The following is a 25,866-nucleotide window of genomic DNA, read 5'->3' as shown; positions in this document are numbered from 1 at the left end:
TGATCTGTACTCCACCCAGGAGGGCCATACTCCTGGTTTCCTGTGACTCGGGGATATGGGCCTCAACCTCTGAGACTGATTAGGACCTCCGTAAAAGGCGGCTATCCCCGGTACCACCTGATCTCGTCTCCCGCTAGGAGAGCTCCGCACCTGCTTCCCCTTACCCCTTAATTAGCGCGCTTCCCTGCCCCCCGAATTCATATCGAAAGAGTTTATTAAGTTCTAGTTTCTCTTAGGATCAACTGATGTTTATGAACATTGAGATAAGGCCAAGGTGTAAATTGTTCTGTCACAGGACTATCAAAGTATCTCCTTATTCTATTGTCACACAATGTGCAATCTTTACTAAGAGCTCCTAAATTATAGAGTAACCAGAGACTTCATGTCCAAAGTACAAGCAGAACAAGGAAAAATAGCTACTTGTTTACTACAATTTATCCTTGTTTCCTGAGCAAAGTCCAGTATGCTTCCGTCTCCTGTATACTTAATTCCACAAAGATTCCATTCACCAGTTCACATGTTCATCACGTTTGCTTGCTCCCCTAAATTCCATGCACGACGTTTTTCCTAAGCCAATTCTTTCAGGGCTTCGGTTCACTCACAACCATAAGTTTTCCCTCCCACTTTGTCTCGCCCTATAATCCACACTACCTAAGTATCTCTTAGTATATCATCCTTTGTGGATTAAGAGGTGTTTGTATCAGTTTGCAAAATGCAATATACAATGCAAAGACGATATCTGTCATTTAGTGCAAGGAACACAACAACCATTTACTGACACCTTCTTCTAGACTGATAAAATGTTGGTAAGTTAAGAGTTTCTCGCTGAATTATATTGTGTTCATAAAATATCCGCGCGAGTTTGCTTTTGCCTTTTTCTATCGAATTCCTCCAACACAATCGAATTAACAGAAATTAAGCCCTTTCACTCATCACTTCTATAGTCAACACCCAGTCCAAGCCTTGACATCGAGCCTGAGAGACACCCAACAAGAATATTTAAGGAAAGAACTTTTAAAAAATGTTGTCTTCTGAACGAGATATTTGCCCCAATGAAAACGAAATAAACTAATTGAACCGTCTTACGAAATTTTGAGCTGAAGTTTTACTGAAAAAAGCTTTAGATTTTTTTTTAATTTAGGTGATCTGGTCATCCGAACAGATATGCATTGAAATAAACCGTCGTGTGCCCCTGTCGGCCTTTAACTCGTCTGGACAAAAGATGTAACTAAATTTCAAATGAGAGTTCATTAATAGTTCTGTTCTATGCTCTAAGTTCGTAGCTCAAACAAAAGCTGTTTAAAATCAATACTTTCCTGAGGTACTTTTCCAGTTACATTACATTGAAGTCGAATTCAGACTATGGTTTGAGATCTGCGGCTCCTAGATTGTGGAATGACTACCTCTGGAACTCAGGAAGGAACACAGTATTGACATTTTCAAACGAAAAATTAAGACTCTCCTCTTAAAGAGAGCATATCTCTAGTAGTTTTTTAGAATAACTTTTACACGATTTTTGATTTTTAACAGAATTAGTTAGCATAATATTTAAGGTCTAATTTTTTATATTTTTTAGTTTAGTTTTTAATACTCTATATATTGTTTAATTGATACTATTTGTAAAGCGCATTTCAAAACGTTAATTAATTTGCGCTATAGAAATTATTATTATTATTATTATGTTTATTACATCAGTACAACATATTTTCAGGCCGCGGATAACTCTGATCATGATTCCAGCGAAAACTATTGAGCAGTGTTTCGTCGGCCTCTTATTCTGTTTTATTATACTTTACCAGGTGATCCTAGCTTTTGAGTTTTCCTTTAAAGATCTAGTTCTCCTGTGGTACCTTTTGCTTTATATATAAATTTTTTTATTCGGAGCATTCTTGTTAAGTTATCGTTTTTGGTGCAATCTGTGTCAACACTTACCCCTAATTTTGGCACGTAGCTTTTCGATCCGTTTATCAATTTAAATCTACCATTAGTTACTTGGAGGTTTCATTTGAATTTCATTCGAATCCCACGCTATTTTTGTTCGTATAAAAAAGCTTAATACCGTGTCATCTAACTGTTTCAGTAAATCATGGTAGATATCTTTGGAGCTGAAATCTTCCAGTTCTAGATCTAACTACTTTAAAAGCTTTTATAGGGATAGCTGTTTAAAAGCCTCAGTGAAAATATTAAAAACGCATCCCTCAATTTTGAAAACAAAAAAATAATTATGCTACCTGGTAGAACATTCGCCGTTCACAATTATCTTGTTTATTATTATTGTTATTATTATTATTATTATTATTATTATTACTATTATTATTATTATTATTATAATTATTATTATTATTATTATTATTATTATTATTATTATTATTATTATTATCATTATCATTTTATTTAAAAATTTCATGGAAATAACTCCACACCCGATTTGTTTGTTTTTTTTGTTGTGTTTAGTTTTTCATATTAACACTTACGCTGCTTTTCCCTCTAAAACCTACGGCGATTTCACTCGAAACTGTCTTTCATTTTTCATTTCTCCCTCAAGTTAGTACATGATTGCATCATTAATGCAATTAAAATTACAAAATTTCAATGTTCATTGTTGGTCAGGTTCTAAGTGGCGCTCTAGGGATAAGAAAGGCTCCGGGGAATCCGTACCCTTCTTTTTAGAACAAATTGAACTCTGGATGGCCACAATTGTTAACCCTTTAATCTCCAGTAGACACTACAATCCTACTGAGATAACACTGTTGAGAAACGTTTCGAGGAATTTCCAATGTTACTATAAATTCATACATGAGCAATTCAGCTGTCCTGCCCTCTCCCTCTTATCAATATTGTGTCATCGCTGAAAAGATGCCTGGCAGCCTGGCACAGGGCCGATCCATTCGGCAGCCATATTTGATACCGAAAAAAGTGTGGCGAAGACGAAAATCAAGTTTGTGTCATGCGGGACAAAATACGCTACGATTTGTCAAGTATGTTGCCGTGTGTTTCAAAGCCTTCGCTTCCGTCCGCCATTTTGAAGTCCCTGGGGACGAGGTTGTCTGCTTAATTGTGAAATGAAAATGGAGGAAGTATCTTGTATTAAAAGGTTTATTGTATTTCTAAGAGCTTCAATCGCCTTTTTGACTTTAATTTTTGAATTGTTGCCCCCTTGATAAGTCGGCCTGATAAGCGCTTCGAACCGGAGAGTCTATTAAAATAAGTTGAAAAACTGCGACTTGAAAAGTGCTCATAAAGAGATGGAAACAAGATTAAGCTTCCAGTGGAGATAGCGCTGAATTACGACAGTGCGATTCTTTTACAGTATGAGAACGAGATCAGTCACCAGTTGGGTCTTCTCTCAGTATTTCTCAAAAAAATCGCTCAGTTTGCCTTGAATTTGTGATCTGTAGTCAGTTCGACCTTTATTCTGATGGAGGAAAAATGTCATTATAATTGTGCAACGTCGCTGGTTGTTGCCACACAGTCAACATCATTATCACAGTCGTTCAAGATACAAAGCTCAAATTTAGAATTTTGCGTTTGGGAAATCACACTAAAGGTGCATTCTTTTGGGGCTATCCTGGGTATCCTTATTACGGTTTAGGAATAACAGAATACATGGAACTTAAATTTAGAAAAGAACGCTCCTAAAATCTGCTAACGGAATCCTTGCCGGAGGTGACTACTAATTTGTCTGCGCGCGAGCGGTTGCGTAGGATTTTCCCGCCTAAAATTTCCCAAAAGAACGTGTATTCTGTCTTTTCCGAGTAAACAGTATTCCTTTCATTCTGTTCATTCTGCTATCAGGAGTCTTTTTCTAGTCTGGATCCAGACATCTGAATTCAGTTGACATACAAGCAATCTTGCTCAAAACTGGAAAGTGCTTGAAACTGCAATCAGTGTTTGAAACTGCAAAGTTACTTTCTTTAGAGTGCCAAATAGCAGTCCGCAAAGTCCATATCAGCAGGTCATATTTAGCGACAATTCGGCCATCTGGAAGGGCTAGGATCGGCCACTGTTCCTGTCACCTTTTTTTTTATTTTCATCTATAGTGTAATAGATCAGCCTTTGTAGCTTTGCTCACATTTTTATAAGTTATTTTTGTTCGTTTTTTTTTTGTTTTCTTTTTGTTTTCCTTCTTTTTCATCCAGTGTTTGCTTTTACAGTAACTTCAGCTATTTGGTCATCTGGTACAAAAGTTAAAACTGGCATACGAACAATTGACTGTTCATCGAGATCAGCAATGACAAGATTATCTTCGCTATCCTCGTCATCATCAAACTCCGTATCTGATTCTTCACTCTCTTCCTCACTGCTGGACAACTCATTCCCGTTGCCTGGACTTCTCTGTCGATAGTAATGGTATCGAATTGCCTTTATCTTGTCCAGCTTTATACCAACAGTGGTCAGGCCATGTTCCTTAAGGTACAGGTCGAGCTGTCTCACCTTCAGCTTTTCAACTTTGCCATTCTCAATAAGCATGCTCCACTGGTAGTCCTTGTATGTTAGTTCCTCTTCTAACCTTTTTTTCTTCTTAGCCTCTCTTGTTCTAATATCCTTCCTGATGTTGATATCATTTAAATGGCCTAGGTATTCAATGACATGCTTTTCTTCGACACTATAGGTTGCACAGAAAGCAGCGATGGTATTTGGATTGCCCGCAGAGATGGTGTTTTGTTCGTACAAGTCCTTCAGACATTTCCTCGGTTGATAATCGTCTGGAGCACGACCTGTTGTCGGCGTTTCGTACACATCAATAAAGTGGCCGGGATTTTGCTTGTCTGGCACAGGCTGAGGGATTCTTTCTGTTACTAGTCCCACCCATCTGTTGTTGGTACACCAGGAACAGAGTGTGGAGCTTGCATCGCTTTGCTTATTGCATGCTTCCCGACAAAATTCAAAAAAGAGCTCCCCTCGGACGTAGTGGTCCTCAATAAAACACTCTATTTTACCAAGATATGCCGCACCGGGTATTTCGGCCTTACTGTTTTTTGAAGCGTTTCATTACGTATTTAACTCAGAAGCATTAAAAAAGAATAACTCTTCCGAAGACTCACCCACTCTACTACTGATGTAATCTTTCAGGACAGGGGCGTCGTCTATCCTTTCGGCGACCTGCTTGCAAACGTGCCAAGCATTTTTTTCCATGCGCTCTTTTTCGTACTGTTCGTAGGAATGGAGAGACATGGCTTTGATTTCGTCTTCAGAGAGATCTTCGAATCGACGGTATTTCTCCCATTCCAGCGTTGCACCGTCAACAAGAGCGTCTGAAATGGCCGAGTTTGTGCGTTCGGCCTCGCCTTGCCCGCTGTCACCTCTCGAGCGATGGCATCGAACTCGATAATCCGAGTTGTGGATTCGCGCCAACTCAGCGTCGCGAAAGCGAACTTCATAGTTAGAAACGCCAACGCCAGGTCCGGCATCCGTCAAATCTGCCCATCTTGGCTTCACGGGTGGCAAGCAGAGATCACTAATTATTTCGAGACCCTGTTTGCAAGGACGGCTCACTTTCAAAACAGATTGAACTCTAGACTCTGCGGTGTCAACTGGAGCATCTCTGTTTGCTACCTCGTCAATAGCATTTAAAATGTCTTTGCTGGTCGGAATCACACGACAGGCAAGCAGGGACTTATTGTGCTCAGACATGTCTGTTACCTCTGACAAATGCAGCATTTTTTCCAGCCTTAGTTTTAGATGACCTGCTCTTTGCTTTTCATAGGCGTAAAATTTACAGTTATGGTCTTCGGTAATTTTGTTTAAGTCGTCCGACTCTGTCATGTCATAGTACAAAAATAGGTCATCGCGCAATCTAGCGCAGCATTTGCGAAATCCAAGAGAATATTCAGCGTTTGTTTCTATCTTTTCAACTTCAAAAGCTGCTGGATCCTCGTGTCGCAAGCGAATTGTCTCGCTTGCCCAGACACTCCCTGAAGATCCAACTATTGCCTTCGGCCGAACGATCACGTGGTGCCGATCATCCTCAGTTACAAACTTCTCATCATTGTCGGCCATGACGCTAGACTTAGTGAAAATACGATGTGATCCAGGAGTCACATAGACCATCTTTTCCGGCCAATCATACTTTGGCAACTTTCTCGTTTTTTCTTCATCTGTGAGTGTCATGATCCTTATATTTCGTGCTTTCTCAAAACCCTCCGAAGTCCCAGGTCGGAGGAAAGGTTTATCGTCCATGCTTCTCATGAAGCAAAACTTTGTACTCTCAGCATTTCTAGCACCCCAAAATCGCTTCTTTTTGTTCTTAACGTGGGCTCTTTGGCAATGGGTGTCTTCATTACTCTTTTCTTCGCCTTTGGGTGGTTTTTTCCAGCAGAAAAGACCCTTTCCAGCATGTCGCTTCGCTTGCACGCTTCTTTTGTTTCGCGGTCTGGCCCTGTTGTACACTGTTGTAGCTGAACGTATTAACTTCTTCCCACGCTGTGCAAGCCGATAGTTGGCTATGGTAAGCAGGTTCTTCTTCTTCACTCTCTGGCCGGTGTACAGAACTGTATCGTGCCGTCTGCCGTGATAGCTTGCTTTGTCTTCTATTGCCTTTGCTATAAAATCTTCATCATCCCCGTCTAGCCTCAACTTAGGGCCTTGGCTAGACAGCTTTCTTCTCTTAAGCCTGTTGCTTTCGATGAGACTGGAAGCTTGGCGCTTTAGCATTTGACGTTTCCTCTGATAGCAGGTGTCAGTAGGCTTGCAGAAGAGTAGGTTATGTACGTCTTGGACTTTTTCTTTGAGCTCTTGGATATCACTTAGTATTTCTTCGACAGTGTTGGTAGACCACACATGTCTTTTCTTCTCATAAAGGCGTTCTTTCTCGCTTATTTTCTTCTTGAAAGATGAATGTTAGCTAAGTCATAAGCACGTTATAAAAGGAAAAATATAGAAGCGTTAAAACAAAGCTTTCTCGATATAAATTGAAATGCACACATTCGCCAGTGTGACAGACTTCCGTTTTTTAAATAAAGTTGTGTTAGTACAAATTGAGATTGTAAATGCGATCATCTCCCAGCAGAATGGGCACATTTATGTTGTATGCTTTCAAACTGGCATTTTTCAAGCTGATTTGAGTGGTCCCCCCTCTGAATCCTCCCAAAATTTTCAGTGATCCCCCCTTTTGGGCTCTCAGTTAGGACTGATCCCCCCCTCGGTTTCCTAATAATAAAGTGATCCGCCCCAAAATCCTCCGACCCCTCCCCCCCAGGCGATAAATAATGACCGGTCCCTAAAGTAGTGAAAAAGTAAAAGACAGACGAGTCTTAGTCAGTTCATGGAAATGCATTAGAGGGAAATATAAACTATTTTAACATTTTCATCAAGGGGAGGGGGGGGGGGGGGAGGGTGTATGCTTTCCGTTTGTCTTTAAGTTAAATTTGCTGAGTATGCATGTTTTCTTATTAATATTTCCATTTCTTGCCAGTCCCCGTCCTCTGTTACTGTGTTAATGATGGATGCTAAGCGATGCGTTTTAGCTAAAGATAAAAAGGATATTACACGCTTTCTTTCGTAAACAGTCGTGTTTCAAAATTATTTTCTGATTATCTTCTTTCCACCGAAAATTCTCCCGTCGTCAGATTTCCGTGGAGTTTTAAGAAAATCGTTTGAAATCCGGACAATTTGTTGTCGCAGAAAAACAAATTCGCTTAAATTTATTTACAGAACGTTTGAACAAATCTTCTACGTACTTGAATTTTGAGTGTCGCGAAATTTTTACTTGAGAAAGAATCTTGATAGCGATATTGTACTGACGCTACCTTTTGCGGTAGTAGGTCAGTTATTGAACATTAATCATCAAGTTGTACTCGGTAAATAACTCGGTATGAACACAGCTGAGTAATTATGTCAACTCAGTCGTCGCAATCCGATATCAGAATATTTATTGGTTAGTACTTGGTTACTTGCGTACATCGAGTGCGTTTCATCATCTCCAAAACCTTTTTAATATTTAAGCCTTATCTTACATGTAAATGCACTCGATTGAAAAAAAACTCCCTTCCTTCGTTGCGACCTGGTGAACTTCAGGTGAGGTGTCTCAAAAAATTGGTATGCGCTTATTTGGCCTTTTTTTGTTCTGTCCGTGAGGAATAAATCAAAACGGCACGTGCTTTTAATATTTCTGAATGTAAATAAGCGGTGATCAGACAAACACATATTATGCGATTGTTTCAATATACAGAACGAGTAAAAATTCGCCAACTTGCAATATGTAAAAAACAACTTATCTATTACCGATCAAAATCTCGCCGTTGTACAACGGCGAAGTGAATGCCTATGTATATAAAGGACACTAAAATCTCGCCGTTGTACAACGGCGAGTTAAATGCCTATGTATATAAAGGACACTAACATCTCGCCGTTGTACAACGGCGAAGTGAATGCCTATGTATATAAACGACACTAAAATCTCGCCGTTGTACAACGGCGAGTTAAATGCCTATGTATATAAAGGACACTAAAATCTCGCCTTTGTACAACGGCGAGTTAAATGCCTATGCATATAAAGGACACTAAAATCTCGCCGTTGTACAACGGCGAGTTAAATGCCTCTGTATATAAAGGACACTAAATCTCGCCGTTGTACAACGGCGAGTTAAATGCCTATGTATTTAAAGGACACTAAAATCTCGCCGTTGTACAACGGCGAAGTGAATGCCTATGCATATAAAGGACACTAAAATCTCGCCGTTGGACAACGGCGAGTTAAATGCCTATGTATTTAAAGGACACTAAAATCTCGCCGTTGTACAACGGCGAAGTGAATGCCTATGTAAGAAACATACATTTATCCGACGAGCACCCCTGTATATCCAGGGCTATGGCCTCAGGTAATATATCACCCAGGAATTGCAATAGCGGTTGTGCTTCAGAATACAGTCGAAGCTCTCCTTGCGACCACTCTCGTAAGCGACCAGCTCTAGTTAAAGCCATCATTGTAAAACCCGGTTTGTCACTTAAACTCTGTAATCAAAGGCTCTCGTAAGCGACCGCTCCCGTAAGCGACTGCGACCACTTTTGGGGGTTACCAACTGGTCTTTCTTTTGTTTTTAAGCCACCACTCAAAGATTCTGAAACTGACGTATTACGGCAACTCTTTATAAAAGTATACACTTTGTGATCACATTTACTGTAATATAGCACTTTCTAACAATTGATGTTCGTAAATAAGGGTCTCGACTCAAAAATTCAAGATAATTTACCGATGGATCAAGACTGTTATCCTGAAACCGTAATATAAGGTAATGAATGGTATTTATATACCGCATTTTCTATATAAATATATTCAAATGCAGTTTTACATGAATTACAAAACAGCACAAAGACCAGACCAGCACCCCGGGAACTCCATGCCCTACTCGTTATGCTAAAAGCTCTAGTAAGTGACCAACTTCTGTTGTTTCAGCTTTTGGTGGATAACGAGAATGGCTTCTTGTAAGCGACCAGCTCTAGTTACGACCACCTTTTCCAATTCCCGAGATGGTCGCTCACAAGAGCTTCAACTGTATTTAAAAAAACGCAATAAACTATATAGAAAATCGATATACATCTTTCTTTCCGTTTTTTTAACAGGTAATATGCCATCCGCTGGCGCCCCAAACAGATCATTTGTCGTAGTAGCAGCGTATTTCACGCCTTGCTCTTGAAGCGCTATTGAAAATACCAGCTTGTCTTTGATCGCCCGGAGGATCATTACGCTAAAGCGTTAAATTTTACTTCGTAGCTAGATGTTTACAACACAATTTTGAGAACCAAGCAATGCGACTGATGAAAGCAAAGGCAAGCACGATTTTACCTCGGGCGACATTTGTTGAATTTGCGAGTAAAGTAATTTTTCTCCTGGCAAAATTGGGCAGTGTGACCTTGCCCAGTACTATCAGTACTAAGATGGGTGGTTAGATATTTTCTAGACCCGCTGGTGTCCTAATCTGTGAATAAAGAACATATAGCTCACATGTTTCTCTTGCTTAGCGTTCTCTATACACAAAAGTTAACATTACCAGCGCATCAACTTCATCCTGAAACTGATAAAACCGGAGCCAGGAGTCGCTCTCCTCAGAGGAAAAACCACGAACACAATCTGCGTAACTGGACCACTGCGACATTGTCGATATTCAATCAAAACTCGATCGCAAATACGTTCACTATAGGCAAGTTACTAACAGCGCTAACTGCTACACGTGTGATAAATGATCTGATGTGTAACAAGACCCTCGTTTGATACCTTTAAGGACATTTCCATTTCACACCTTTAATTAAAATTATCCTCATCATTGCCCCTGAAGAGATTTTAAATCGCCAGGAGGCGTCCATGATTTGGCCGAAAGTCCCGAGGTGGCGCTCTTGATTTCAAAGCGTATGGCAAAACGACTGTCGATTTGCCTGATCGGGCTAAGTGAAAAACATGTTATGGAACATGGGAAATCTTCGGGAAATCTTGCTTATGACTTTACTTCGCCGATGATCAACGGCGAGATATCGATGCATTCTATTATACAGACAGTTGACTTCGCCGATGATCAACGGGGAGATATCGATGTCTTCTATTATACAGACGGTTCGCTTCGCCGATGATCAACGGCGAGATACCGATGTCTTCTACTATACAGACGGTTGACTTCGCCGATCAGTGATCAACGGCGAGATATCGATGTCTTCTATTATACAGACAGTTTATTTCGCCGTTGTACAACGGCGACATTTCAGTCACTTTTATATACAGAAGCATTCACAACGGCGACATTTCAGTCACTTTTATATACAGAAGCATTCACTTCGCCGTTGTACAACGGCGAAGTTTCGATCTGTAATATATAATTTTTTTTACTGTAATCAGTACATATTGCAAAGTTGGCGAATTTTTACTCGTTCTGTATATTGAAACAATCACATAATATGTGAAAGTCAGCCAGTGAATTAATTTATAGTTGGTGAATTTAACTTAAATTTTTTCAATAAGTAGAACAGTTGATTTAACCGAACAAATGAATTGTCAAGTAGTTGCCAAATTTTTTCAGCTGTCTGAAAAAAAAATTTTAATTATTATTGCGCACGAAATGTGGAAAGAGAGACGTAAAATATACAGTACTTGGTTACTGGTATCCAAAACCTATTTAATATTTAAGCTTTATTTTACATGTAAATACACTCGATTGAAAAAAAACTTCGTTCCTTCGTTGCGACCTAATGAACTTCAGGTGAGGTGTCTAATCAGTATGCAATGATTTGACGTTTGTTGTTCTGTCCGTGTGAGATATGTAAAAACAGCACGTGCTTTTAGTTTCTGACTGTAAACAAGCTCATAGGTCAATGCTTCCAGAAAGCTGTTAGTTCTAATCTTTCAGGGGTTTATGCCCAATCCTATTGAGATAAAACTGTTGAGAAACGTTTGGAGGAATTTCCAATGTTACTGTAAATTCATACATGAACAATTCAGCTATCCTGCCCTCTACCTCTCATCAATATTGTGTCATCGCTGAAAAGATGCCTGGCAGCCTGGTACATGGCTGATCCATTCGGCAGCCATATTTGATACCGAAAAAAGTGTGGCGAAGACGAAAATGTGCCATCCCGGACAAAATACTCTACCATTCGTCAAGTATGTTGCCGCGTGTCCCAAAGCCTCCGTTTCCGTCCGCCATTTTGAAGTCCCTGGGGACGAGGTTGTCTGCTTAATTGTGAAATGAAAAATGGAGGAAGTATCTTGTAATTAAAAGGTTTATTTTATTTCTAAGAGCTTCAATCGTCCTTTTGACTTAAAGTTTTGAATTGTTGCCCCCTTGATAAACCCAGTCGGCCTGATAAACGCTTCGAACCGGCGAGTATATTAAATTAAGTTGAAAAATTGCGACTTGAAAAGTGCTCATAAATAGATGGCGAAAGGGGAGCACAGCCATAGGAAACAAGATTTAGCCTCCAGTGGAGTTAGCTAGAATTACACAGTGCAGTTCTTCTACAGTATGAGAACGAGATCAGTCACCAGTTTCGTTTTATCTCAGTATTTCTCAAAACAATAGCTCAGTTTGCCTTGAATTTGTGATCTGTAGTCAGTTCGACCTTTATTCAGTCTGATGGAGGAAAAATGTCATTATAATTATGCAACGTCGCTGGTTGTTGCCACACAGTCAACATCATTATCACGGTCGTTCGAGATACAAAGCTCAAATTTAGAATTTTGGTTTTGGGAAATCAAAGATTTCTTACTTACTTATTACTGCACACTAAGGGTGCATTCTTTTGTGGCTATTCTAACTGTTCTTATTCCGGTTTAGGAATAACAGAATACATGGAATTTAAATTTAGAAAAGAACGCTCCTAGAATCTGGTAACGGAATCCTTGGCGGAGGTGACTATTAATTTGTCTGCGCGCGAGCGGCTGCGTAGGTTTCCCGCCCAAAATTTCCCAAAAGAACGCGTATTCTGTCTATTCCGAGTCAACTGTATTCCTTTCATTCTGTTCATTCTGCTATCGGGAGCAGAATGAACAGAATGATACTCCGTTCATTCCGAAAACGGAATAGCTCCCAAAAGAACACAAATACCTTCTATCCCAGGTATTCCTATTCCGGAATTGTCCCATAAGAACGCGCCCTAAAAAGGTGAAAAAGTAAAAGATAGACGAGTTTTAGTCAGTTCATGGAAAAGCATTAGATGGAAATATAAACTATTTTAACATTTTCATCAAGAAGGGGGGGGGGGGGGGGTGCTTTCTGTTTGTCTTTAATTAAATTTGCTGAGTATGCATGTTTTCTTAAGAATATTTCTATTTCTTGTCAGTCCCCGTCCTCTGTTACTGTGTTAATGATGGATGCTAAGCGATGCGTTTTAGCTAAAGATAAAAAGGAAATTAAATGTTTTCCTTCGTAAACAGTCGTGTTACAAAAATATTTTCTGGTTATCTTTTTACCACCGAAAATTCTCCCGACGTCAGATTTCCGTGCAGTTTATAGACAGTCGTTTGAAATCCGGACAATTTGATGTCGCAAAAAAACAAATTCGCTTAAATTTATTTACAGAACGTTTGAACAAATCTTCTACGTACTTAAATTTTGAGTGTCGCGAAATTTTTACTTGAGAAACAATCTTGATAGCGATATTGTACTGACGCTACATTTTGCGGTAGTAGGTCAGCTATTGAACATTGATCATCAAGTTGTACTCGGTAAATAACTCGGTAAGGACACAGCTGAGCAATTATATCAACTCAGTCGTCACAATGCGATATCAGAATATTTATTGGTTAGTACTTGGTTACCTGCGTACATCGAGTGCGTTTCATCATCTCCAAAACCTATTCAATATTTAAGCCTTATCTTACATGTAAATGCACTCGATTTAAAAAAACTTCGTTCCTTCGTTGCGACCTGATGAACTTCAGGTGAGGTGTCGCAAAAAATTGGTATGCGCTTATTTGGCCTTTTTTGCTCTGTCCGTGAGGAATATGTCAAAACTGCACATGCTTTTAATATTTCTAAATGTAAATAAGCTCATAGGCCAATGTTTCCAGAAAGCTGTTGGGTCTAATCTTTAAGGGTAAATGGCCATTTAACCAGACAACGGTTTTTCAATCGTGTGATTTCACACCAAATCGTTTTGAGTGAATGCAATAACATGAGGCAGTGAATTAATCTATAGTTGGTGAATTTAACTTAAATTTTTTCAATAAATAGAACAGTTGATTTGACCGAACAAATGAATTGTCAAGTAGTTGCCAAATTTTTTCAGCTGTCTGAAAAGAAAATTTTAATAATTATTGCGCACGAAATGTGGAAGATAGATGTAAAATATACAGTACTTAGTTACTGTTATCCAAAACCTATTTAATATTTAAGCTTTATTTTACTTGTAAATACACTCGATTGAAATAAAACTTCGTTCCTTCGTTGCGACCTGATGAACTTCAGGTGAGGTTTCTAATTAGTATGCGCTGATTTGACCTTTGTTGTTCTGTTCGTGAGAGATATGCAAAAACTGCACGTGCTTTTAGTTTCTGAATGTAAACAAGCTCATAGGTCAATGCTGCCAGAAAGCTGTTAGTTCTAATCTTTCAGGGTTTATGCGTTTAATTAACAAGACAACGGTTTTTCAATTGATTGATTTAACACCAAATCGCTTTCAATGACTGCAATAACGTGTGACTTTGACTTAATTTTTTTCAATAAGTAGAACAGTTGATTTAACCGAACAAATGAATTCTCAATTAGTTGCCAAGTGTTTTCAGCTGTCTGAGAAGCCAATTTTAATTATTATGGCGCACGAAATGTGCAAAGTTAGATGTAAAATATACAATGCAAAGGCGATCTCTGTCATTCGGTGCAAGGAACACAACAACCATTTACTGACATCTTCTTCAAGACTGATAAAATCTTGGTAAGTTAAGAATTTTGCTGAATTATGTTGTGTTCATGAAATATTCGCGCAAGTTTGTTTTTTCCTTTCTCTATTAGAATTCCACCAAAACAATCGAATTAACAGAAATTAAGCCTTTTCACTCACCTTTTCTATAGTCAACACCCAGTCCAATCCGTGGCATCGACCAAAGGCACACAGCAAGAATATTTAAGCAAAATAACTTAAAATGTTGTCTCCTTTGTTCCCAAGTCGTTTTGTGTCATTTTAAAGACATTTTTCGTAAGTTAACACAGATTAATTTGTTCCGGTTGCTTTAGGTAAAAATTTAAGCTGTTGTTGGCTTTACGAAAATGGTAGCTGACCTTATTCAATTTTTGAAGGGGATATTTGCCCCTATGAAAACGAAGCCAACTAATTGAACAGTCTTACGAAATTTTGAGCTTAAATTTTACTGAAAAAAGCTTTAGATTTTCTTTAAATTTAGGTGATCTGGTCATCCGAACAGATATCCATTGAAATGAACCGTCGTGTGCCCCTGTCGGTCTTTAACTCGGCTGGACACAAGGTCTAACTAAATTTCAAATGAGAGTTACTAGTTCTGTCAGTAGGAACTATTTATTATTGTGTACAAATTAATTCCATGCTCTGAGTTCGTAGCTCAAAGAAAAGCTGTTTAAAATTACTTTCCTGAGGCACTTTTCCATCCTTGACATCAGTACAACACATTTTTCAGGCCGCGGATAACTCTGATCATGATTCCAGCGAAAACTATTGAGCAGTGTTTCATTGGCCTCTTATTCTGTTTTATTATACTTTACCAGGTGATCCTAGCTTTCGAGTTTTCCTTTAAAGACCTCGTTTTCCTGTGGTACCTTTTGCTTTATATATATTTTTTTATTCGGAGCATTCTTGTTAAGTTATCGTTTTTGGTGCAATCTGTGTCAACACTTACTCGTAATTTTGGAACTACGTTCTACATTCAGTCTTCGATCCGTTTTATCAGTTTACATCCACGATTAATTACTTGGAGGCTTTATTTGAATTTCAACCCCACGCCATTTTCTGTCGTACAAAAAAGCACAACACTGTGTCATCTAGCTGCTTTAGTAAATCACGGTAGATATTTTTGGAGGTGGAATATTCCAGTTCTAGATCTTACTAATTTAAAAGCTTTTGCGGGACAGTTGTTTAAAAGACTCAGTGAAAATATTAAAAACGCATCCCTTGATTTTGAAAAATAAAAGTGCTTTCTGGTAGAATATTCGCCGTTCACAAATATATTTTTTTATTATTATTATTTTGTTTTAAAATTTTATGGAAATTACTCAACGCTCGATTTGATTGTTTTTTTGTTTTTCATATTAACACCTTCCCTGCTTTTCCTCTTCAAACCTACGGCGATTTCACTCGAAAATGTCTTTCATTTTTCATTTCTTCCTCACGTTTTTAAAAACAACGTGTCTTAAAATAGAAAAAGGAGCTGTAGAAACCGATGCCAAGCGCGGGAAATGCGTAGAAGTAAGTCCTGACGATGGGTTTTGGTTTGGTTTGTTGTTGGTGGAGAAAATGGCACGAATTTTACTGACTAATCACAGAGTGCAATGTATAGCACCAAACGCGAAATAGCTTTCGACACTCGACTGAAAATTGCTTTGAGTATAGAGCAATTTTGATTTCCTTCATTTATAGTTTAGTTAACTAAAGATAAATTTTTGGACTGATACTGTATTCACCGATTTTGTTCTTTTCAGTTTCAGGTCGCTTTCTACTTCTGAAGACTAAGGGCAAACATGAAGCGTTTTTTTTGTCTGTTGGCTGTTGCCTTTATTTGCTTGACCAGTTCCAGTCGTACAAACGCGGTAAATTGTTTCCAGTGTTTTGATAACTTAAGTAATTGCACTTTTAGAACTTAAAAAAAATGCCGTTCGCCCAGCGATGATTTCAAGAACTAGAAATCATGATGGTCTCTTAAAAATACTAACAACATACTTATATCAGTACGTTCTAGTGGACAATAAAAATGTCATCCTTGTTTCCAGTTCAATGTTAAAGTCAAGTTTCAGGGATTTCAAACGAGAAAGTTTTAAATTAAAACAATAAAGAAATAAAAACAGAGATTCGACCTTTCGTTTCAATATCCTAATCGAGTGTTGCATTAAAAATATCGATGAAAATTATTAACCAAACCAAGTATTGATATTTTAAACAACGATTATTTCGAAGATTCGGACGCTACTTAGTTCTCATTATCATTTGTCATACATTGTTAGATTGACGTAGAAGATCTCCTCCTAAGAGTAAAGGTAAGAAAGCGCTACAAAACATACAAGTGTTATGCAGTTGCTGTAATTTTTTTTTGAAAAAAATTTTTTTGAAAAAAGTTTTTTTGAAAAAGGGCCGAAATAGAAGATGATGAACTTCCAACCATTTAAAATTTATTACTTTGCCCCCACACTCCAAAGAACCTGAGCGAAGTCGTTGTTGTCGCGGCACAAAATAGAAGAAACCTACTAAATGTAGGAATAGCGTGGTCAGCCAATCAGGAGTGAGTAATTTTGTCCTCTGTGAAAGGAAAATTAAGAAAAAAATTCCCCTCTGTTTCGACCAATTAACATTTAGTAATTTTTCCCTCTATGTTATAAATGATAGTTAAAACTGAGTTTCCTATAATCATCGCATATCCAACAAGCGCGAGTGGAATAATTTTTTTGGAAACAACCAATATATCCTTTTTTTATAAGAATTTATTTTCTCAGAATATCGAGGCTAAAATTTGCGAAATTTTAAGACTATTTTGAGGATAAACCCGAGGCTGAGATTTTGAAAAGAATATAATTTTGTGTGCTGAAAATACAGATGTAGATCTGGACACCAAACACCTGTAATTGATGCCCAATATATTCTAAAATGAAAACGTCATACGCTATAATGTAAGAATAATCACAAGAATATCCGGGCAGAAAAATAAGAATATTCCGCCTGGGCCGGAAAAACAATATCATAAAAAGAAAAGAGTGTATTGTTAAATATGTCTGTTTTAATTTTCCAAGAACGATCATGAAGACTATTTTTAAATAAATGAAATATTTGTTTACAAATAGAGTTTTTATGTCCCTACCCGAGAAGTTGTGTTATTCATTCAATTAATATGAATTTTAGACAAAAATGAGTAATTATCGATTCAGGACAGGTTGAGTGGTTGGGGGCATTCCTTTGTACCCCCTATAGAGCGCATTGTAAATCGCGTGGGGACCCGGAGTTATGTCTCATTCTGCCTCGCTACTTCAGTGTGAAAGGACGTCGAAAGTTTTTCGCTACTTTAATGCGAAAGGACGTTGAAAGGTAACATATTTTGTTTTCCTTGTCTTTTCTCCGCTGTAATGTCTTCCGACTTGCCCCGCGTTTTGGTTTGGGGTCACTCTTTCGTTGATTTTAATCTTGCAAGCCGTGCACGCGTTAGCTTGTCTGGGCATGGCGGCTGCAATGTCCCTAAGCTTTGGTCTTACGATCTTGTTATTGTTTCTCGCTTACTCCCGGATATAGTTATCCTAGAAATCGGTACCAATGATCTTTCTACTGAGGAGCACTCGCTTATAGCTGCTTCCATCGAAGTTTTGGTTCGTTTACTGCACGATCGCTTTTCGGTAAAAGCGATATTTGCTTGTCATGTCATCCCGCGTCGTTCGCCATGTGCTTTCAACGACAAGGTGGCCGTCTGCAATGAATTAGTTCGTTCACTTTTAGCGCCCCTTCCTTACGTTTTTTGTTGGTTTCACTAGGGTTTTTATAATAAGGCTGGAAAGTTATTGTTAGCCGATGGGGTTCACGTTAATCGTTTAGGACAGTATCGTTTGTATCGTAGTTATCGTGCCGCCATTTTACAGGCTTTGTCTTTTGTTTGACCTTTTAATTAGCCATTACCTTCCCTGTTTTTATTTAAATGCCTGTTTATCCCTTTGTTTTAAGTTATTTTATGTGGGTCACGCTTCTGCGGCGCCAAGATTGACTCCTTTTATTGTTTGAGATCCCCTCTTTGTTTTTAAGTGTTTGGGCTTCAACAAGTGTTTAATTTTTCCTAGGGCCTCAATACTAGTTTATGTAATGTTGAAGGATTTGGTCCTAGTTTATGCTGTGGAAACGGCTTTGCTCCTTCAGTTGTTATTGTTCTTGGGCTTCGATCCAAGGTTATTTTATTTTGAGGACTTTGATCCCCACCTGTTGTTAATTCTTGGGTTTCGACGTAAGATAATTTTAATTTGAGGACTTTATTCTTGGGCTTTGATCCAAGTTTATATTATGGTGAGGGCTTCGATCCTCATTTGTATATTTGAGGACTTCGATCTTCGATTTTTATTAATTCTTGGGCTTCGATCCAAGTTGATCTTAGTTTGAGGGCTTCGATCCTCATTTTTGTTTATTCTTGGGTTTCGATCCAAGTTGATATTACTTTGAGGGCTTCGATCCCCACTTTTTGTTTTACTTGGGCTTCGATCCAAGTTTATATTATGGTGAGGGCTTTGATCCTCATTTGTGTGTTTGAGGACTTTGATCCTCAATTTTTATTTATTCTTAGGCTTTGATCCAAGTTGATCTTATTTTGAGGGCTTCGATCCTCACTTTTTAATTTTACTTGGGCTTCGATCCAAGTTGATCTTATTTTGAGGGCTTCGATCCTCAATTTTTATTTATTCTTGGGCTTCGATCCAAGTTGATCTTATTTTGAGGGCTTAGATCCTCACTTTTTAATTTTACTTGGGCTTCGATCCAAGTTGATCTTATTTTGAGGGCTTCGATCCTCACTTTTTATTTTTACTTGGGCTTCGATCCAAGTTGATCTTATTTTGAGGGCTTCGATCCTCAATTTTTATTTATTCTTGGGCTTCGATCCAAGTTGATCTTATTTTGAGGGCTTCGATCCTCACTTTTTATTTTTACTTGGGCTTCGATCCAAGTTGATCTTATTTTGAGGGCTTCGATCCTCAATTTTTATTTATTCTTGGGCTTCGATCCAAGTTGATCTTATTTTGAGGGCTTAGATCCTCACTTTTTAATTTTACTTGGGCTTCGATCCAAGTTGATCTTATTTTGAGGGCTTCGATCCTCACTTTTTATTTTTACTTGGGCTTCGATCCAAGTTGATCTTATTTTGAGGGCTTCGATCCTCAATTTTTATTTATTCTTGGGCTTCGATCCAAGTTGATCTTATTCTGAGGGCTTCGATCCTCACTTTTTATTTTTACTTGGGCTTCGATCCAAGTTGATCTTATTTTGAGGGCTTCGATCCTCACTTTTTATTTTTACTTGGGCTTCGATCCAAGTTGATCTTATTTTGAGGGCTTAGATCCTCACTTTTTATTTTTACTTGGGCTTCGATCCAAGTTGATCTTATTTTGAGGGCTTCGATCCTCACTTTTTATTTTTACTTGGGCTTCGATCCAAGTTGATCTTATTTTGAGGGCTTCGATCCTCACTTTTTATTTTTACTTGGGCATCGATCCAAGTTGATCTTATTTTGAGGGCTTCGATCCTCAATTTTTATTTATTCTTGGGCTTCGATCCAAGTTGATCTTTTTTTGAGGGCTTCGATCCTCACTTTTTATTTTTACTTGGGCTTCGATCCAAGTTGATCTTATTTTGAGGGCTTAGATCCTCACTTTTTATTTTTACTTGGGCTTCGATCCAAGTTGATCTTATTTTGAGGGCTTTGATCCTCACTTTTTATTGTTACTTGGGCTTCGATCCAAGTTTTATTATGGTGAGGGCCTTGATCCTCATTTGTGTGTTTGAGGACTTCGATCCTCAATTTTTATTAATTCTTGGGCTTTGATCCAAGTTGATCGTAGTTTGAGGGCTTCGATCCTCATTCTAGTTTATTCTTGGGCTCCGATCCAAGTTGATATTACTCTGAGGGCTTCGATCCCCCCTTTTTGTTTTACTTGGGCTTCGATCAAGTTTATATTATGGTGGGGGCTTCGATCCTCATTTGTGTCTTTTAGGGCTTCGATCCTCAATTTTTATTTATTCTTGGGCTTCGATCCAAGTTGATCTTATTTTGAGGGCTTCGATCCTCACTTTTTATTTTTACTTGGGCTTCGATCCAAGTTGATCTTATTTTGAGGGCTTAGATCCTCACTTTTTATTTTTACTTGGGCTTCGATCCAAGTTGATCTTATTTTGAGGGCTTTGATCCTCACTTTTTATTGTTACTTGGGCTTCGATCCAAGTTTTATTATGGTGAGGGCCTTGATCCTCATTTGTGTGTTTGAGGACTTCGATCCTCAATTTTTATTAATTCTTGAGCTTCGATCCAAGTTGATCTTAGTTTGAGGGCTTCGATCCTCATTCTAGTTTATTCTTGGGCTCCGATCCAAGTTGATATTACTCTGAGGGCTTCGATCCCCCCTTTTTGTTTTACTTGGGCTTCGATCAAGTTTATATTATGGTGGGGGCTTCGATCCTCATTTGTGTCTTTTAGGGCTTCGATCCTCAATTTTTATTTATTCTTGGGCTTCGATCCAAGTTGATCTTATTTTGAGGGCTTCGATCCTCACTTTTTATTTTTACTTGGGCTTCGATCCAAGTTGATCTTATTTTGAGGGCTTAGATCCTCACTTTTTATTTTTACTTGGGCTTCGATCCAAGTTGATCTTATTTTGAGGGCTTTGATCCTCACTTTTTATTGTTACTTGGGCTTCGATCCAAGTTTTATTATGGTGAGGGCCTTGATCCTCATTTGTGTGTTTGAGGACTTCGATCCTCAATTTTTATTAATTCTTGAGCTTCGATCCAAGTTGATCTTAGTTTGAGGGCTTCGATCCTCATTCTAGTTTATTCTTGGGCTCCGATCCAAGTTGATATTACTCTGAGGGCTTCGATCCCCCCTTTTTGTTTTACTTGGGCTTCGATCAAGTTTATATTATGGTGGGGGCTTCGATCCTCATTTGTGTCTTTTAGGACTTCGATCCTCAATTTTTATTAATTCTTGGGCTTCGATCCAAGTTGATCTTAGTTTGAGGGCTTCGATCCTCATTATTGTTTATTCTTGGGCTTCGATCCAAGTTAATGTTACTTTGAGGGCTTCGATCCTCACTTTTTATTTTACTTGGGCTTTGATGCAAGTTTATATTATGGTGAGGGCGTTGATCCTCATTTGTGTGTTTGAGGACTTCGATCCTCAATTTTTATTAATTCTTAGGCTTCGATCCAAGTTGATCTTTATTTAAGGGGTTTTATCCTCAATTTTATTTTATCTTGGGCTTCTATTCAAGTCGATATTACCTTGAGGGCTTCAAACCTCACTTTTATTTTACTTGGGCTTTGATCAACGTTTTTATTTTGGTGAGGGCTTTGATCCTCATTTGTTTTTTCTCGGGCTTCAATCCCATTCTATTTGAGGGTTTTCATCCTTGTGTACTGTGGTATGCACCAGGCACAACTTCATTGTACTTCGAGGGCTCCTGGCTTTCTTTTTCACTTTCCTTTCAGATGCCTCCTAAACAAACAAAGCAAAAGGCAGCACCTTTGGCCACCTTTAAGTTGTCCAAGTTTCAATCAACCCAACACGTTGCTACTGCTGTTGTTCAGCGCTCAGAAGCAGGTGCCACCAGAGATCAGTCAGATGGAAGTAGTCCTGCTCACAGTCAACCAGAGCTTCTTGCTGGATACAATGGCCCTGGTCAGGACGTTTTGCCTGTACTTTCTAGTGTCATCGTCAACCAGATCTTGGCCCTTGTTATGCAAGAGGTCACCAACAACCTTGCTCCTCTACTGCCTCCAATTTCACATTCAACTTCACGGCCACCTTCTGCTCCTGGTCCATTACATCCACTGGTAGCTCAGGCCTTGAGCTCGATTCTTGTTTTATGGAAGCTTGCTTATCACTGGATAAAGTTGACAAGTGTATAGGCATTATATCAGATTTTCTTAAAAGGAAGAAGGTAACCTTGCGGGAAGTCCAGTCCCTCACCGGATTTCTCAACTTTGCTTGTTCCGTTATCGTTCCAGGTCGGGCCTTTTTACTTTATAGTCCAGATGTTGAAAGGTTATGGAAAGGTGGGTTTCCGACTAGACAGCCGGCTACCTCTGACCTTACCTATTTTGCACAAATTAGTCCAGGCTGCTGCTGTGGTGGCCATCTCTAGGGAAAATGCAGCTCTTTTTTGGCCATGTGCTCTTTAGCTTTTTATGCCTTCCTTAGGGTTGGTGAAATGACTGTTGTGTCGAGTAATAAGCCGGACGTGCCTCTGCAGCTTGATCAGCTAACTCAGCTTGTTGATTCAAAATAACATGTTGTGGCACTTAAATTGTCTTTTCGTAATTACAAACACAGCTACAATCGTCCTACCTTTTCTTTGACAATTTCTTGTGTAGCGAATTTTTGTCCGGTTAATGTAATGTTGGAGTACCTAAGTATAAGAGGTCATCAGCGTGGGCCACTATTTGTTTCTACTAGGAGTCAAGCAGTTTCCAGGGAAATGTTTGTTAATTTCCTTTCTAGAGCCCTTGTTCATTGTAATTTAGACCCTTCTAGGTATAAGGGCCACAGTTTTAGAATTGGTGCCGCTTCTCATGCAGCCGAACAGGGCTTCACTGAGGCACAAATTAGTGGATTGGTCATTGGAAGTCAACAGCATTTCGCATTGCCAACTTTCCCAACTAGGTAATATCTAGCTACATATAGGCTGTATATTCTTTGTGCCTTAATTTGATTCAATAGAAGCAACAGGGGCTTGGAATCAGGAGTTTCTAACAGTTACTATCCTTATCTGTTCGATGGGGGTATTAGTGTATGTCTTGCAGGGGCAGCATACATTAGTACCCTTACGTTACTAATGTATTCCATTCAACATTGTATAATATTTTCCTTGACCAGCAATGTTGCTTAAAAGAAGGTTGCAAATTGTCTTGCAGGGGCAGCAGTTTCACCCCCTTTTTAAGTTAGAGGTAACTTGTATATGTCTTTCGTGGGCAGCATACATTGGCACTAAATCACGTTATTGAGTTGACCAGCAGTATTTCTATAAAGAGGGTTTTTGAATTGTCTTGCAGGGGCAGCAGTTTTTAATCCCTCATTTCTTTTATGGCTTACTTGTGTATGTCTTGCAGGGGCAGCATGCATTAGTACTCTCAGGTTATTAATTTTCCATGTTAAACATTTTAATGTATAGAACTTTTCTGGACCAGCAATATTTCTATAGAGGTTTCAAGTTATCTTCATGGGCAGCAGTTTCAATCCCTCATTTATTTTAGCAGTTACTTGTGTATGTCTTGCAGGGGCAGCATACAATAAGTATCTTTATTCCTTAGTCACCAAATTTGGTACTGTTCTTGTTTTCAGTGGGTACTGCATTGCCTGGGGTGGGGCTGCATCATTGCTTTTTCAATGATGCTTTTGGCCTTTTTGTGCCCTCACCTTTACTGGGCTGAATATTTTTATGTAGCCAATGTGGTGAAAGTATTTTTGATAAACTTATTTTGTACACTAGTTTTGTGATTCTGTTTATTACAATTAAAGCGGCTATGGGCTTTTCCCATAGCCATTTTGACCCATATGGCATTTGTGTCTTTATTGCCCAGTAAACAGAGCTCAGCCAATGCAGTACCCCAGTTTTTAGTAATATAACCGAGGGAAGGACATAAATGAAATATTTGTTTACAAATAGAGTTTTTATGTCCCTACCCGAGAAGTTGTGTTATTCATTCAATTAATATGAATTTTAGACAAAAATGAGTAATTATCGATTCAGGACAGGTTGAGTGGTTGGGGGCATTCCTTTGTACCCCCTATAGAGCGCATTGTAAATCGCGTGGGGACCCGGAGTTATGTCTCATTCTGCCTCGCTACTTCAGTGTGAAAGGACGTCGAAAGTTTTTCCCACCTCCTCCCCTCGCCTTGTCCTCGTTTCCTTTATTTGGCCTTTTTGTGCCCTCACCTTTACTGGGCTGAATATTTTTATGTAGCCAATGTGGTGAAAGTATTTTTGATAAACTTATTTTGTACACTAGTTTTGTGATTCTGTTTATTACAATTAAAGCGGCTATGGGCTTTTCCCATAGCCATTTTGACCCATATGGCATTTGTGTCTTTATTGCCCAGTAAACAGAGCTCAGCCAATGCAGTACCCCAGTTTTTAGTAATATAACCGAGGGAAGGACATAAATTTTATTATTTCAGGCCCTGGAAGACAGAGTTGATAAGGCACACTTGGAGTGCCACGACCGCCAGACCCCTTTCAACGAGGCATCGGACGCACCAATTATGTACCTCGACAGGCATGATGTGACCTGCCCAGAGTCCCATTTCCTGGCCCAATTCAGGCTCTTGAGGCAAGGACCCCCCTATAATGATGGTACCCCAGTATATTATAAGTATCGGTGCTGCAGGCTTGTTCTGTGAAGTACCGAGCCTGTATGAAATGCAGTTGGTAGAAGCTCAATTGAAGTGAATGCTCTGAAAGTAGTTCCATCGAGAACATGAGGAAAATTAAACTAACATGAAATATGACTAACCGAATCGGAACGTAACTACCACGTTTATGGTAATTGTATAACAAATATTAATTAAATTTTAAAGCACTTCCATATCATGTAGAAAATAAAAGTATATCCAACTGCAATGCCTTCTTTGGTTATGAATGGGATTTTATTAATAGCAGATGGTACCTATCGTACCCCTACCCTACTCTGGTCTTGTAGCTTGAAACAAGCATTACTAACTCTGCGAAATATTGACCAGCATTAACTCTGCCGTGCCCTCTCCATCCGCTGTAATATCCTTGCATTTTTAATCGCGTTACAGTCTACTTTGAACGTCCATTGTGGTGCGAACTAAAGGTGATCGGGAAGGAAAAAGTGTCATGGCATGGTGATTTCCACAGCGTCAAGTGGTCCTCTGCCTCTGTGCAAAAGCAGAAGATAATTTCTTGTTCAAAGTAAGTGTAACGGCCTCTCAACCGTTTAGGCATTGTGTAACACAACGAGACGCATCACGTGTGATGACCTCTTTTCATACGGGACTGTAAAAGCTCCACGTAGAACAGAGATGTTGCTTAACGTCTTGACGAGGTTTGAGCTTCGCTCGAAGCAGCAGCATTTTCTCACGCAACCCGTGCAGACTAGAAGCCTTACAGTCTTTGACAGTCTTGTATGAGGCTCAACAGTAGGACTTCCTTGTACTTATGTTTTTGAATTTTCTGTCTTTCGATGATCGCCTGATGTCAGCTAGGGACTTAAATAAACAGAGCCGATACGGATCATGTTAGACTTTTGGCTTCTGTAATGGTCGTTGCCGCGCGCCTTTTTTTTGAAAGAAAAGCGATCGCTAGAGTTAAACCCCGTACCTCCCTCCCCCTCCCCCTCTCCTCCACCTCTCTTTCTCACGGTGTTCCAGGAGTATCCTGTTCCAAAGTAATCTTAACTCTGACAGCTTATTGGCTTGATGGAATCAGGTCACCTATTGAACGAAGAAAATAAAATCCAGAAATTCTCTGAGTAACCAGAGCAGCCAAATTCGAAAGGTTTTGGTAG

At 39.0% G+C, this 25,866-nt stretch overlaps 1 protein-coding gene and 1 pseudogene across 3 annotated transcripts; both read left to right on the top strand.

Moving 5' to 3' along the window:
• Positions 1-783: 783 nt before the first annotated feature.
• On the top strand, positions 784-24,956 carry LOC146455467 (uncharacterized). Of its 3 annotated transcripts, none has more exons than XM_085094164.1 (4): positions 784-806; positions 16,092-16,199; positions 16,611-16,643; positions 24,515-24,956. In XM_085094164.1, the coding sequence occupies exons 2-4, from the start codon at positions 16,131-16,133 to the stop codon at positions 24,734-24,736; spliced, it is 324 nt and encodes a 107-aa protein (XP_084950290.1). In that variant the 5' UTR covers positions 784-806; positions 16,092-16,130; the 3' UTR covers positions 24,737-24,956. The 3 variants fall into 3 exon arrangements, with proteins under 3 accessions (XP_084950290.1, XP_084950287.1, XP_084950289.1); XM_085094161.1 differs by lacking the exon at positions 784-806 and adding an exon at positions 14,247-14,358; XM_085094163.1 differs by lacking the exon at positions 784-806 and adding an exon at positions 14,263-14,358 and having other exon boundaries at positions 16,098-16,199.
• On the top strand, positions 21,826-24,409 carry LOC146455468 (uncharacterized; annotated as a pseudogene).
• Positions 24,957-25,866: the final 910 nt, after the last annotated feature.

The sequence above is a fragment of the Pavona decussata genome, unplaced genomic scaffold (assembly GCF_977016875.1).
Source record: "Pavona decussata unplaced genomic scaffold, jaPavDecu1.1 SCAFFOLD_273, whole genome shotgun sequence".
Taxonomy (NCBI): Eukaryota; Metazoa; Cnidaria; class Anthozoa; order Scleractinia; family Agariciidae; genus Pavona; species Pavona decussata.
Note: the sequence above shows the minus strand (reverse complement) of the source record. Positions and strands in the feature narration are given on the sequence as shown.